General features: G+C 43.3%; 4 protein-coding genes across 5 annotated transcripts; 3 read left to right on the top strand and 1 right to left on the bottom strand.

Moving 5' to 3' along the window:
• The first annotated feature begins 21 nt into the window (after window positions 1–21).
• On the top strand, window positions 22–3,012 carry prtp (thioredoxin domain-containing protein pretaporter). The gene is made up of 3 exons (XM_017232652.3): window positions 22–307; window positions 1,469–1,871; window positions 1,928–3,012. The coding sequence occupies exons 1-3, from the start codon at window positions 111–113 to the stop codon at window positions 2,555–2,557; spliced, it is 1,230 nt and encodes a 409-aa protein (XP_017088141.2). The 5' UTR covers window positions 22–110; the 3' UTR covers window positions 2,558–3,012.
• Window positions 3,013–6,626: 3,614 nt separating this feature from the next.
• Window positions 6,627–9,630, bottom strand: Cdc42 (Cell division cycle 42). Of its 2 annotated transcripts, none has more exons than XM_017232647.3 (3): window positions 9,476–9,630; window positions 8,242–8,546; window positions 6,627–8,184 (listed from the first exon to the last, which is right to left on the bottom strand). In XM_017232647.3, the coding sequence occupies exons 2-3, from the start codon at window positions 8,527–8,529 to the stop codon at window positions 7,897–7,899; spliced, it is 576 nt and encodes a 191-aa protein (XP_017088136.1). In that variant the 5' UTR covers window positions 8,530–8,546; window positions 9,476–9,630; the 3' UTR covers window positions 6,627–7,896. The 2 variants fall into 2 exon arrangements, with proteins under 2 accessions (XP_017088136.1, XP_017088137.1); XM_017232648.3 differs by having other exon boundaries at window positions 8,242–8,543; window positions 9,476–9,606.
• A 98-nt stretch (window positions 9,631–9,728) lies between these two features.
• LOC108119454 (uncharacterized) lies at window positions 9,729–10,784 on the top strand. The gene is made up of 2 exons (XM_017232650.3): window positions 9,729–9,979; window positions 10,102–10,784. Exons 1-2 carry the CDS (start codon window positions 9,957–9,959, stop codon window positions 10,409–10,411), a joined length of 333 nt encoding a protein of 110 aa, XP_017088139.1. The 5' UTR covers window positions 9,729–9,956; the 3' UTR covers window positions 10,412–10,784.
• Window positions 10,785–11,036: 252 nt separating this feature from the next.
• Window positions 11,037–13,876, top strand: Mer (ezrin/radixin/moesin family protein merlin). The gene is made up of 5 exons (XM_017232645.3): window positions 11,037–12,161; window positions 12,226–12,328; window positions 12,392–12,601; window positions 12,662–12,898; window positions 12,957–13,876. The coding sequence occupies exons 1-5, from the start codon at window positions 11,608–11,610 to the stop codon at window positions 13,758–13,760; spliced, it is 1,908 nt and encodes a 635-aa protein (XP_017088134.1). The 5' UTR covers window positions 11,037–11,607; the 3' UTR covers window positions 13,761–13,876.
• The last annotated feature ends 57 nt before the right edge of the window (window positions 13,877–13,933 follow it).

Genomic DNA, 13,933 nt, shown 5'->3' with positions numbered 1-13,933 from the left:
ACAAAAAAAAAGTATATTTAATAGATATTACTGGTACTGGGCTACGACAGACGTGATCTACAGAGGCTAGCATTTTATTCGAAGGCGGAAGCGAAACCGAAACCATCAACATGTTGACCAGGTCCCTAGTATCCATTGCGCTATGCGGTGTGTTGATCGCGCCCCTACTGCACGGCGCCAATGCTGCCCAGGAGGAGGACTCTGCCGGCAAGCAGGCAGAGAAACAGTTTGCCGTGGAGCTGGACCCGGCGACCTTCGACTCGACCATTGCCGCCGGTAATGTCTTCGTCAAGTTCTTTGCCCCATGGTAAGTAAAGCTGGGTAAACACACTTTTTTTCGCGCCCTGGGTATGTGTTGGGTTGTGTCCAATTTTGAAGCAACTGGGCCGGCGAATGGCACAAGTCCACATACCCCCCTTTTTTTTTTTTTTTTTCTTTTTTATGGACAAGCCACGCACACATAATTAAAGGGCTCATTCCGGTTTTCAATTTCGCAAATTGCTAATTTTAATGCAATAATATTTTTTTCTTAACTAAAAACTTAAATAATTATTTTGGGAGAATATTTTTCTAATAATTGTCAAAGAAAGTGGAGAGATTTTCACCCTTCCTTGCATTAAAAAATTGCATATTTTGCATAAAAATCTGATGATTATGACAACCGGAATTAGTTCTATATATGTCTATTTTTTTGCAAAGAATTATGTATTTTTTCGTAGCACGTCTGCCGATGACGGACGTGGTATGACGGCGACATCTGTACATATACTACGTTAGTATACGGTACCAGCTGCACGCTGATCAAGGACCTGAAGATTCGTCATGGGTGCCGCGCCAATAAAAGCGCACGTCGTCGATAAGACGATCAAGGGGGCTTTGTTCGAGACTCGAAGAACCACCAGCCGCCCCTTGATTGACACACCAAATACTTACAGAAAGTTTTTTTCGGCCACTGGTCGTCAGACGCTGCTCTCCGCCGGCCTTATCAATAGCCATCGCCATCGCCGTGTCTCTATGGACTAATTTGATTAGTTTCAATTATGTTGCTAGGAAGTGCTTTTGGCGGGAGATTGGTGCAGGCACAGAGTTGGCGGCGTTTGGGGTCAAGGGGAGTAGCTCCTAATGCGCTTCGGGCAATCGTAGATGATAAACTCTTTGTTCTGGACAAAGCACAGACCAGACCAGCCTTATCGGGTGGGGGGTTTCATTGTTTTCGGGTTCATTGTGTATGAAACGAAACACTAGATTTCACAATGGATCCGTGATTTCTACTCAAGCGGTTGACCTTATCATTATTAAGAAAGTACTACACACATTCCTAATTAAACGAAGACGCATATTTTTGGGGTTTTTACTCAGGCACTCAGACCCAGACCCAGACTTTAAACTTTACGAGCCTTCTCTTTAAAGTTTAAACTTTAATCTTTCCAAAAATGGATTTAATTTAATTTCCATTTCCCCTTTTTAGGTGCAGCCACTGCAAGCGCTTGCAACCGCTATGGGAGCAAGTGGCCGAGATCATGAACGTGGACGATCCCAAGGTGATCATCGCCAAGGTGGACTGTACCCAGCATCAGGCTCTGTGCGGCGCCCACCAAGTCACCGGCTATCCCACACTCCGTCTGTTTAAGCAGGGTGAAAAGGAGTCGATCAAGTTCAAGGGCACTCGCGACCTGCCCGCCATCACGGACTTTATTAACCAGGAGCTGAGCACACCCGATGAGGCCGACCTTGAGGTGGTCAAGCACGAGGAAACCGAGAACCCCAACGTGGGCAAGGTGGTGGACCTTACCGAGGACACCTTTGCCAAGCACGTCTCCCAGGGCAACCACTTTGTGAAGTTCTTCGCTCCCTGGTGCAGTCACTGCCAGGTAAATGGAATCCTTCCCAGGCCGTTTCGCATTTTGTAACTCTTCCTTGTTCATAGCGCCTGGCTCCCACATGGGAGGAACTGGCCAAGGAGCTTGTAACGGAGCCCGCCGTCACCATCTCGAAGATAGACTGCACTCAGTTTCGGTCCATTTGCCAGGACTTTGAGGTGAAAGGCTATCCCACCCTTCTGTGGATCGAGGACGGCAAGAAGATCGAAAAGTACTCCGGAGCCCGAGACCTAGCTACCCTAAAGAGCTACGTGGATAAGATGGTGGGTGTGCCGAGCCAGGGCAAGGCCACGGAGGATAAGGAGGCCGGTGACGAAGACGAGAAGAAGCCGATCGTCCAGCAGGTGACCGGCGAGGAGGAGTTCGAAAAGGCGATCGCTGAGGGTATCGCCTTCATCAAGTTCTATGCCCCGTGGTGCGGCCACTGCCAGAAGCTCCAGCCCACTTGGGAGCAGCTGGCCACAGATGCGCAGCAGGCACAGTCTGACGTGAAGATCGCCAAGGTCGACTGCACGGCGCCGGAGAACAAGCAGATCTGCATCGACCAGCAGGTGGAGGGCTATCCCACTCTGTTCCTCTACAAGAATGGAAAGCGGCAGAACGAGTACGAGGGCAGCCGCTCGCTTCCGGAGCTCCAGTCCTATCTCAAGAAGTTCCTTGGCCACGACGAGCTTTAAGCGTGCAGCAGAAGGATGAAAGATGATGAGGGAGAGGAGGAGGAGGAGGAGGAGCAGAATCAGGATCAACAGTCAAAGGAACAATGTCACCCGCCAAACTAACTTTAATCGTACTATTTCCTCTCTATGTTTGAGCCAGCAACCCAGCAGCAGGGAGAGCTGATGCCTCCATGAGGCACTCGCATTTACCCAACAACCGCCCAAAAAACAAAAACCCCAAAACGAAACACTGCATGACAGTCCACCGTGCTCGCAGGATTCAATATCCTTCTTTTTTTTTGTTGAGTTTAAGTTAACTTCCATGGGACACAGGACTTTGGGCGCGAATGGCCATCTAGCTTTTATTTCCGATTTTAACATTTATTTGTGGTCCGGCGACCACTCCTAGGTCATTTTTAGGGAAAATTGTCAACAAATTAACAACAAAAATAAACAAAATCTGTCGGAAATTGTAATGTTAATCATTTTTTATATTTGGCGGTAATCTATTTAATCTTTAACTTTAATTTTAATATCTAATGGAAGGTCTTTTTAGGATGCAGATCGACGGGTTTTTGATCCCTGATTCATAAATGGTATTCCGTTTCTGAATCGGTATCGAAATAGTTGAAATATTCACCAAAAACCGAGAAAAACCGAATTTCGCACTTTTCCAAGGGGTATCATCAGGATTTTGGCCAAAAATTGGGCCAATTTTTTTTCTAGCGATATTTAAGGATTCTTGGATGCAGATCGACGGGATAATGATCCCTGATTCATAAATGGTATTCCGTTTCTGAATCGGTTGCGAAATAGTTGAAATATTCTCGAAAAACTGAGAAAATCCGAAATTCGCACTTTTCCAAGGGGTATCATCAGGATTTTGGCCAAAAATTGGGCCAATTTTTTTTCTAGAGATATTTAAGGATTCTTGGATGCAGATCGACGGGTTTTTGATCCCAGATTCATAAATGGTATTCCGTTCCTGAATCGGTTAAGAAATAGTGGAAATATTCACCAAAAACTGAGAAAAAACCGAAATTCGCACTTTTCCAAGGGGTATCATCAGGATTTTGGCCAAAAATTGGGCCAATTTTTTTTCTAGAAATATTTAAGGATTCTTGGATGCAGATCGACGGGATTATGATCCCAGATTCATAAATGGTATTCCGTTCCTGAATCGGTTAAGAAATAGTGGAAATATTCTCCAAAAACTGAGAAAATCCGAAATTCGCACTTTTCCAAGGGGTATCATCAGGATTTTGGCCAAAAATTGGGCCAATTTTTTTTCTAGCGATATTTAAGGATTCTTGGATGCAGATCGACGGGACTATGATCCCTGATTCATAAATGGTATTCCGTTCCTGAATCGGTTAAGAAATAGTTGAAATATTCACCAAAAACTGAGAAAAACCGAAATTCGCACTTTTCCAAGGGGTATCATCAGGATTTTGGCCAAAAAATGGGCCAATTTTTTTTCTAGAGATATTTAAGGATTCTTGGATGCAGATCGACGGGACTATGATCCCTGATTCATAAATGGTATTCCGTTCCTGAATCGGTTAAGAAATAGTTGAAATATTCACCAAAAACTGAGAAAAACCGAAATTCGCACTTTTCCAAGGGGTATCATCAGGATTTTGGCCAAAAAATGGGCCAATTTTTTTTCTAGAGATATTTAAGGATTCTTGGATGCAGATCGACGGGATAATGATCCCTGATTCATAAATGGTATTCCGTTTCTGAATCGGTTGCGAAATAGTTGAAATATTCTCGAAAAACTGAGAAAATCCGAAATTCGCACTTTTCCAAGGGGTATCATCAGGATTTTGGCCAAAAATTGGGCCAATTTTTTTTCTAGAGATATTTAAGGATTCTTGGATGCAGATCGACGGGTTTTTGATCCCAGATTCATAAATGGTATTCCGTTCCTGAATCGGTTAAGAAATAGTGGAAATATTCACCAAAAACTGAGAAAAAACCGAAATTCGCACTTTTCCAAGGGGTATCATCAGGATTTTGGCCAAAAATTGGGCCAATTTTTTTTCTAGAAATATTTAAGGATTCTTGGATGCAGATCGACGGGATTATGATCCCAGATTCATAAATGGTATTCCGTTCCTGAATCGGTTAAGAAATAGTGGAAATATTCTCCAAAAACTGAGAAAATCCGAAATTCGCACTTTTCCAAGGGGTATCATCAGGATTTTGGCCAAAAATTGGGCCAATTTTTTTTCTAGCGATATTTAAGGATTCTTGGATGCAGATCGACGGGATAATGATCCCTGATTCATAAATGGTATTCCGTTCCTGAATCGGTTTCGAAATAGTTAAAATATTCACTAAAAACTGAGAAAAACCGAAATTCGCACTTTTCCAAGGGGTATCATCAGGATTTTGGCCAAAAATTGGGCCCATTTTTTTTCTAGAGATATTTAAGGATTCTTGGATGCAGATCGACGGGACTATGATCCCTGATTCATAAATGGTATTCCGTTCCTGAATCGGTTAAGAAATAGTTGAAATATTCACCAAAAACTGAGAAAAACCGAAATTCGCACTTTTCCAAGGGGTATCATCAGGATTTTGGCCAAAAAATGGGCCAATTTTTTTTCTAGAGATATTTAAGGATTCTTGGATGCAGATCGACGGGACTATGATCCCTGATTCATAAATGGTATTCCGTTCCTGAATCGGTTAAGAAATAGTTGAAATATTCACCAAAAACTGAGAAAAACCGAAATTCGCACTTTTCCAAGGGGTATCATCAGGATTTTGGCCAAAAAATGGGCCAATTTTTTTTCTAGAGATATTTAAGGATTCTTGGATGCAGATCGACGGGACTATGATCCCTGATTCATAAATGGTATTCCGTTCCTGAATCGGTTAAGAAATAGTTGAAATATTCACCAAAAACTGAGAAAAACCGAAATTCGCACTTTTCCAAGGGGTATCATCAGGATTTTGGCCAAAAAATGGGCCAATTTTTTTTCTAGAGATATTTAAGGATTCTTGGATGCAGATCGACGGGATTATGATCCCTGATTCATAAATGGTATTTCGTTCCTGAATCGGTTTCGAAATAGTTAAAATATTCACTAAAAACTGAGAAAAACCGAAATTCGCACTTTTCCAAGGGGTATCATCAGGATTTTGGCCAAAAAATGGGCCAATTTTTTTTCTAGAGATATTTAAGGATTCTTGGATGCAGATCGACGGGACTATGATCCCTGATTCATAAATGGTATTCCGTTTAAGAATCGGTTAAGAAATAGTTGAAATATTCACCAAAAACTGAGAAAAACCGAAATTCGCACTTTTCCAAGGGGTATCATCAGGATTTTGGCCAAAAATTGGGCCAATTTTTTTTCTAGAGATATTTAGAGATTCTTGGATGCAGATCGACGTGATTATGATCCCTGATTCATAAATGGTATTCCGTTCCTGAATCGGTTAAGAAATAGTTGAAATATTCTCGAAAAACTGAGAAAAACCGAAATTCGCACTTTTCCAAGGGGTATCATCAGGATTTTGGCCAAAAATTGGGCCAATTTTTTTTCTAGAGATATTTAGAGATTCTTGGATGCAGATCGACGGGATTATGATCCCTGATTCATAAATGGTATTCCGTTTCTGAATCGGTTTCGAAATAGTTGAAATATTTACCAAAAACTGAGAAAAACCGAAATTCGCACTTTTCCAAGGGGTATCATCAGGATTTTGGCCAAAAATTGGGCCAATTTTTTTTCTAAAGATATTTAAGGATTCTTGGATGCAGATCGACGGGATTATGATCCCTGATTCATAAATGGTATTTCGTTTAAGAATCGGTTAAGTAATAGTTTAAATATTCTCGAAAAACTGAGAAAAACCGAAATTCGCACTTTTCCAAGGGGTATCATCAGGATTTTGGCCAAAAATTGGGCTTTTCTATCCTAACCTGTAGTAGGATTGTAGTATTATTGGATCATCTACAGTACATCTATGAGTAGTAGGTATATTATAGCCAATCTTGGAGATTTGAAAGACTCTCCCAGCCTAAGAACCGACACATTTTATTCAAAAAGTTGAAATTAAATACAGAAGAGGATTTCGTTTTGGATTTCGTTTTTATTATAAGGTATTATCTGAAATCAATAATGTTAAATCACTAAGGTCTAGAAAAAAAATGTAAAAATTGATAATGTATACATATAAAAATATTAAAAAATGCATTAGTTCGTATTTCTTTCGCTATCTTTTGTTCCTGAACTGCAATACAAATTTGTTTCTTGCTGTTGCCGTTTTGTTTTTTTTTTATTGTTATAATTTATGGATTATACATATTTCAATACATATACATATATATATATATATATTATATTTGTATATATATATATATATTTATATAGATTGTAGATTTCAGTTGTGTCTGTGTGGTTGCAACGCTTAGTTTGTTTTCGTTTTCGTTTTCACTTTATTTTATTTTTTTAATCATATTTCAATACTCTTAGTTTTACATAATAATATGCGAAATCCTTCCTGCGCTGTTTAAACATTACGACTTTAGTTACCAATAATATTATATATGTTCTTCGCACATCTGTTGTTATTTCTGGGGGTCTGTCGACAATAATGGATTGCAAGTATTTTTTTTTTTTTTTTGATCGACTGATGCAAAACAAAATATTGCATATTTCTTACTTCCATTATTTTTTTTTTAATATATATATATATTGTTTTTTTTTTTTTTGCTGTTTTCTCTTACTTTTTGTATATATTTATTCATATATAAAGAAATATATAAATAATTTTGTTTTTTTTTTTGTTTTTTGCTATATTGTTATTGTGTTTCTTCTCTTTACTTAATAAGAAAATTGCGCCAAAAAAACCAGAATAGGAGCAGAAATGGACTCGGCTGTAGACCGGGCTTGGATTTAACTTCACCAACTTTGGGAGGTGATAATTTTGGGGGGGAGGGGGGTTTCATCATATAGACTTTCAAGTTGCATATAGAAGTATAGGGCTCTAGGGACTAAAAATTGTTTCGGTTAGGGGTAGGGCGGAGGATGACTCCGAGCTAAAAAGAAACTACCAAGATTTATGCGACTGTGAGCCCAATCATTTAGTTTTCTAGCTCCGTAGGAAGCCAACAGACAGATAGGGACGAGATGGACACAAGATATATGGGCTCGGGCTGGGGTCAGAGCTCCGAACGAATCGGAGCCTGATTAATACAATTAAAAAATATATAATGAATATATATATTGAATGTCGCTTGGACGAAGAGGACTGGGAAGGCGTCGGGATGTTGCGACGGTAGATAGCAAGAATGAAAAGGATACACAGAGGGGGGAGTGGAAAAAAAAAGATAAGGAAAATTATAAGAATTTGCACCTCCTCTTCTTGGTAGGTTCTGGTGGCTCCAGAGCGGCCAGAATGGCCTCGTCGAAAACGTTTTTGAGGCCCTTCTGCGTCAGAGCCGAACACTCCACATACTTGACTGCTTTTAGCTCCTTGGCCAGCTTCTCACCCTGCTCCATGGTGATAGGCTTTTGCTTATTCTTGGCCAGTTTCTCCAGCGTGCTGGTCTCGTCACGCAAATCGATCTGTGTGCCCACCAGCAGGAACGGCGTCTTCTGACAATGGTGTGTGATCTCCGGCACCCACTGGAAACAATATGTTAGTTAGATCTGCTTATAGTTTGGCATATAGTGGCAGCTCACCTTCTCCTTAACGTTCTCAAAGGAACTTGGACTGACTACTGAGAAGCAGACAAGGAAGACATCCGTCTGGGGGTATGAAAGAGGACGCAGCCGATCGTAATCCTCCTGACCAGCCGTATCGAATAGGCCAAGTGTATAGGGCTCTCCGCCAATCATAACCGTCACCGCATAGTTGTCGAACACCGTGGGCACGTACTCCGAGGGGAATTTGTTGGTTGTGTAGGAGATGAGCAGACAGGTCTTGCCCACGGCTCCGTCACCGACGACCACACACTTGATGGTTTGCATGTTGTGGAAAGCTCCTGCTAAAGAGTGGGAAGGAAGATTGGTTAAGAACACAGATAACCGACAAACCGTGTGACTCGACCAACCCCAACTCGACACTACCAACTAAAAACTATTATCAGACCTTCTTATTGCGTTCCTGCAGGACAATAAGTGGGCGCGGTTCGGGTATCCTTCGGGGTGCAGCTCGGTGGATAAATGTATCTGAACAGACCTATCTAGGTTCTCTCCTACAGCTACCCAGCTACCATCTACCATCTACCATCAACCAGTTACCAGCTATGAACCAGCCAGCGCACAATCACAATCGCCGCGCAGCGATGACTCAAACAGAAAACAGCAAACAGAAGAAAGAACGGAAAGCAACAACACACAGATAAGCCAGAAAATTCTAATGTGACACACACACACACGTACAATCGCATATAGGGGCGCATAACTCTGCTAGCTATGGTGTGTGTGTGTGTTGTGCACATACTTGAATGCATTTTTCTTTTTTTTTTTATATTGCCACTGCCACTGCGGCAACTGCAACATCAACGGCTAGAAAAAAAAGCACAAGTTATTCATAAATTTTTGCATACGGCAGCTGTGTGAGAGGAGGCTAGTGATGTAAACTTGTTTTGCGGTAGCACGAGATCAGTATGGCAATTAATGGATGTACATACATAGAAAGCCAAGGCGCTATTTACAAATTGGAATTCGGAAAAAGAATGAAATTTGGAACCCCCCAATCATTTGTCACACACTCGCATTCGCACACACACTCATGCCGAATCACACACACACACCGACACCCATCACCCGTCACTCGAAACACACACACACACACTGTCATCGTTAACTTTTCACTTCAGAATTTTCTCCTTTTGATTCGAATTGCAATTTGTCGAGTTGTTACCCGGGTATACCCGTGCTATCCGGCCCTCACCGTTCATGATCTACTTACGTTTGATTGCAATTGCAGTCGTTGGCGTGTCCGGTCTCTTTTTCCGCTTTTCTGGGCTGGGTCGGTCTTAAATCTTGAAATGTACGGAAAACTAAAATTTTCTTTTGTGTGTTAGTTCGTGTTCTCTTCTTGGCGATGGAAGCATCGTATACTTGTGTACGATAGTTCGGTTATCGGCTAATTTGACCGTCACGCTCACGAGCTAACGGCCATTCATTAGCTTTTTATGAATGATAGTGTATGGCTAGGCCCAATAACTTGACTAAATACGTTTTGGTTTGATAAAATACAACGAAAAAAAAAACATCGATGCTAATTTTGTCAAAACAATACATCGATTCCACTTGGCGTAGTCGACGAGTCTAGTCATCATTGTTCATCTGGTCACACTGCCACAGCTGTAAAAAGAGAAACAAAAAAAATCAAAGGCCTCAACGAAAGACAATAGGCGAATATAACTAATAACTTGTAGCTATACAAAATGGCTGGATATATAAAGACGAGGTAAGAAAATACCACAAACAACTGCATTCCCTGCCAGGTTGTTCCTAGTGGATTTATTTGTTACTGGTAAACGCGACGCAATTATACCTTCTCTAACTGCTGATTTGATGTCCTTCTCGCAGGAAACGCAGCCGGGAAGATGACCTGCCATGTGAGTCTACACCTCTCTCGAAACGCATAAACAATCTTCATCTAAACTATGATGATGGAAACAGCAGCAGCAGTAGCAGCTGTAGCATTCCGCCCCTGGGCAACAGTGATAACAACAACTACCTGCTTACAGGAACAGTCCCAGCCGTGTCTGGTGGAGCCACCGAGCGTGTTTTTGAATACAATCCAGAGCTGGGGGCAGAGCAAAATCCATATTACTACGAAAAGAACAAAATGCTGTATGACTTGCATGTTGAGCGTGTTAAGCGCAGCAGTCAGTAGATATTATATACAGGGTCGGGATCTTGGAGCTACGCATCCGGAAACCCCACTCTCGAATCGCCAGCGTGTCCCGTGCCAATCGTTGCTCAGGTCGCACTTTTACCCTCCTCCCAAAAATATACAAATTTTAGTGTTTAGTTTAGTTGTAGTTCTCACATCTGTTGAACTTGTATGTTTTAATGTCGCACCAGCGTTTATGTGATAAGCATTAGCAATTCTAAAATACATTTATACAGACTTATAGAAGCAGTTGACCCTCGACCCCCCCAAAAAAGTGCACATGTAGTCTAAGCAGGGTCCTGTCACCTAATATGTACATTATTCGTATATTTATAAGCTAAAACCTAAACGAATAAAACCAATTCCAACTTCAGATGGAGATTTTTGAAAATGGCGCTAATTGGGGAGGCAGCTCTGCCTTCATTTTCTTATAGTTATTTATATACCTGTTTAAATTAAAAACGAGAATACAGTGATCTAAAAATAAATATGGCCGTGATTTATTGTTTTCATCATTCCTATGAATCGGGAAACCATCATTTTTTCAACAATCTAAAATTAAATTTTATTTTGAGCGTTATTTCCATAGTCTTTCGCGCTGGAATTTATTCGATGCTCAAAGCTGGTCACACTGGTCGCGTTTATGCGGGGCACTTCGCAAAGTCATTGAATTCCCAAACAATTATTACGTGCAAATATGTCAGTTTCTGCAGTCAAGGGTGTAAACTGTTTACCATCGCATTGTTTGGTGATTGGTTAGCCAACTGGACCAGTTACGGCCTAAATAAATAAATATCCGGCAGTCGGGGAGACCAAGGGCGATTATCATCGCGATTTTGTACGCCTGTATGAGCGAGGTCACTTGCTCTTTCTTTCTCTGGCACAGCCTTCAGCGTTCAGCTGAGCATCGGCAGACAATTGACCGAGGAAACCAATTGGCTGCAATATGTGCGAGTGGACGTCTGAAACTATTGAGGGTCGCAGGAGCAGCAGACAGAAAGCGCGTCACTAGCACAGGATCAGGATCACTAGCAGAAGGAGCAGCAGTAGCAGCAGCAACAAGTCACTGCACGCCACAAGTTACTTTGGAAGGGCGCATATGTACAGAACCGAGACGCACACACGCATATACTATACGCATACGCAGACACACGCACAGCTAGAGGAAAGCAATCACATCACATAACCACGGTGCAATGAGTCCGTTCGGCTCCAAAAAGAACCGATCGCTCGCGGTGCGGGTGAGCACCTTTGACTCGGAGCTGGAGTTCAAGCTGGAGCCACGGGCATCGGGACAGGACCTGTTCGATCTTGTGTGCCGCACCATCGGGCTGCGCGAGTCCTGGTACTTTGGCCTGCAGTATGTGGACACGCGCAGCAACGTCTCCTGGCTCAAGATGGACAAGCGGGTGCGGGATCAACGCGTCGACCTCCAGGCCAACAATAACACTTATGTGTTCAGCTTCTACGCCAAGTTCTTTCCGGAAAACGTCAGCGAGGAGCTGATCCAGGAGATCACACAGCACCTATTCTTCCTGCAGGTCAAACAGAGCATACTCTCCATGGACATCTACTGCCGTCCGGAGGCGTCCGTGCTGCTCGCCTCCTATGCCGTGCACGTACAGTACGGCCCCTACGACTACGAGACCTACAAGGACGGCATGCTGGCCGGCGGCGAGCTCCTGCCCAAGGGCGTTACAGACCAGTACCAGATGACGCCCGAGATGTGGGAGGAGCGCATTAAAACATGGTAGGTGTAGTGGCATTTCAGGGAGGTTGAGGTTACTCCAATAAGTATATGTAATCCCCGCCAGGTATATGGACCATGAGCCAATGACGCGAGACGAGGTGGAGATGGAATACTTGAAGATAGCTCAGGATCTAGACATGTACGGAGTCAACTACTTTCCTATAACAGTAAGTCTAACGTCTGGATCCATGACCATGGATCGAGTTTTAATTGAAATTGGGGAATTCCAGAACAAGAACAAAACCAAATTGTGGCTTGGAGTCACCGCCGTGGGCCTGAACATCTACGACGAGCAGAACAAGCTAACGCCAAAGACAACGTTCCAATGGAATGAGATTCGGCATGTCAGCTTCGATGATAAGAAGTTCACTATTCGCCTGGTGGACGCCAAGGTCCAAAACTTTATATTCTACTCCCAGGATCTGCACATAAACAAAATGGTAAGGATTCGATAGCATGATCTATTTCTTACCCTCAACCTATACACCTTTTTTCTGAAGATTTTGGATCTATGTGAGGGCAACCACGACCTGTATATGAGACGTCGCAAGTCCGACACCATGGAGATCCAACAAATGAAAGCCCAGGCCAAGGAGGAGAAGCAACGGCGCCACATCGAGCGCAAGAAGTTCATCAGGGAGAAAAAGTTGCGCGAGAAGGCGGAGCACGAGCGCTACGAACTGGAGAAGAGCCTGGAGCACTTGCAGAACGAGATGCGCATGGCCAACGATGCGCTGGTAATCTCTAAAGTGCCATTGGCATTTCAGAAACTATATAACCTGTTTGATCTTTTAGCGCCGTTCGGAGGAAACCAAGGAGCTGTATTTCGAAAAGAGCCGCGTTAACGAGGAGCAGATGCAGCTCACGGAGTGCAAAGCCAATCATTTCAAGACGGAAATGGACAGGCTGCGCGAGCGCCAAATGAAGATCGAGCGGGAGAAGCACGACCTGGAGAAGAAAATCCGGGACGCCGACTTCTATGTCCATCAGCTGACGGTGGAGAACGATAAGCGCGAAGCGGAGACGGAAAAGCTGCGCAAAGAACTCATCTGCGCCAAGATGGCCGAGCGAGAAGCCACCGCCCTCCTGCTCAACTTCCTCAACAGCGGACGAAAGTCCTCCACGGACAGTTTGCTGGCTGCTGCCAACGTCCATGTCTCGCAGTCCAACAACGCAGCGTCTAGTTTGGCCGCAGTCAGTACACCATCGTTGGCTACCAGCAGCTCCACCAATGACATAGATACGGCCGGCGGGGCGGAGCTAACCACCCACTACCTGGCGCAGGGCGACAACTCGAGTGGCATTTCTGATGACTTTGAACCCAAGGAGTTCATACTAACCGACAACGAGATGGAGCAGATCACCAATGAAATGGAGCGCAGCCATCTCGAGTACCTGCGCAAGTCCAAGAAGCAGGTGCAGAACCAACTGCAGACCCTGCGCTCGGAGATAGCTCCGCACAAGATCGAGGAGAACCAGAGTAACCTGGACATACTCAGCGAGGCGCAGCTCAAGGCTGGCGAGAACAAGTACTCGACCCTCAAGAAGCTCAAATCCGGCTGCACCAAGGCGCGTGTAGCCTTCTTCGAGGAGCTGTGATCCGTTGTCCTTGAGCTATGCATCCGCGATTACCCCATCTAGCCTTACGATTGATGTGTGTGCCTGAGCCTTTGTTTGTATGAGTGCCTTAATCATAGACCTTAATTACTATTATAATATACATACATATATGTTTTAATTGTATTCTCAAGCTAATGCTGCAATAAATCGGA

The sequence above is a fragment of the Drosophila bipectinata genome, chromosome XL, assembly GCF_030179905.1.
Source record: "Drosophila bipectinata strain 14024-0381.07 chromosome XL, DbipHiC1v2, whole genome shotgun sequence".
In the NCBI taxonomy this organism is placed as follows: domain Eukaryota; kingdom Metazoa; phylum Arthropoda; class Insecta; order Diptera; family Drosophilidae; genus Drosophila; species Drosophila bipectinata.
Note: the sequence above shows the minus strand (reverse complement) of the source record. Positions and strands in the feature narration are given on the sequence as shown.

Bases quoted from the DNA above. Each gene is read 5' to 3' on its own strand.
- prtp (XM_017232652.3), top strand. From the start codon at position 111: ATGTTGACCAGGTCCCTAGTATCCATTGCGCTATGCGGTGTGTTGATC. The intron at 308-1,468 runs GTAAGTAAAGCT...TCCCCTTTTTAG, and splicing joins GTCAAGTTCTTTGCCCCATG to GTGCAGCCACTGCAAGCGCT. The intron at 1,872-1,927 runs GTAAATGGAATC...CCTTGTTCATAG, and splicing joins CCTGGTGCAGTCACTGCCAG to CGCCTGGCTCCCACATGGGA.
- Cdc42 (XM_017232647.3), bottom strand. From the start codon at position 8,529: ATGCAAACCATCAAGTGTGTGGTCGTCGGTGACGGAGCCGTGGGCAAG. The intron at 8,185-8,241 runs GTGAGCTGCCAC...TATTGTTTCCAG, and splicing joins TTGAGAACGTTAAGGAGAAG to TGGGTGCCGGAGATCACACA.
- LOC108119454 (XM_017232650.3), top strand. From the start codon at position 9,957: ATGGCTGGATATATAAAGACGAG. The intron at 9,980-10,101 runs GTAAGAAAATAC...TCCTTCTCGCAG, and splicing joins GCTGGATATATAAAGACGAG to GAAACGCAGCCGGGAAGATG.
- Mer (XM_017232645.3), top strand. From the start codon at position 11,608: ATGAGTCCGTTCGGCTCCAAAAAGAACCGATCGCTCGCGGTGCGGGTG. The intron at 12,329-12,391 runs GTAAGTCTAACG...GGGGAATTCCAG, and splicing joins TCAACTACTTTCCTATAACA to AACAAGAACAAAACCAAATT. The intron at 12,899-12,956 runs GTAATCTCTAAA...TTGATCTTTTAG, and splicing joins GCATGGCCAACGATGCGCTG to CGCCGTTCGGAGGAAACCAA.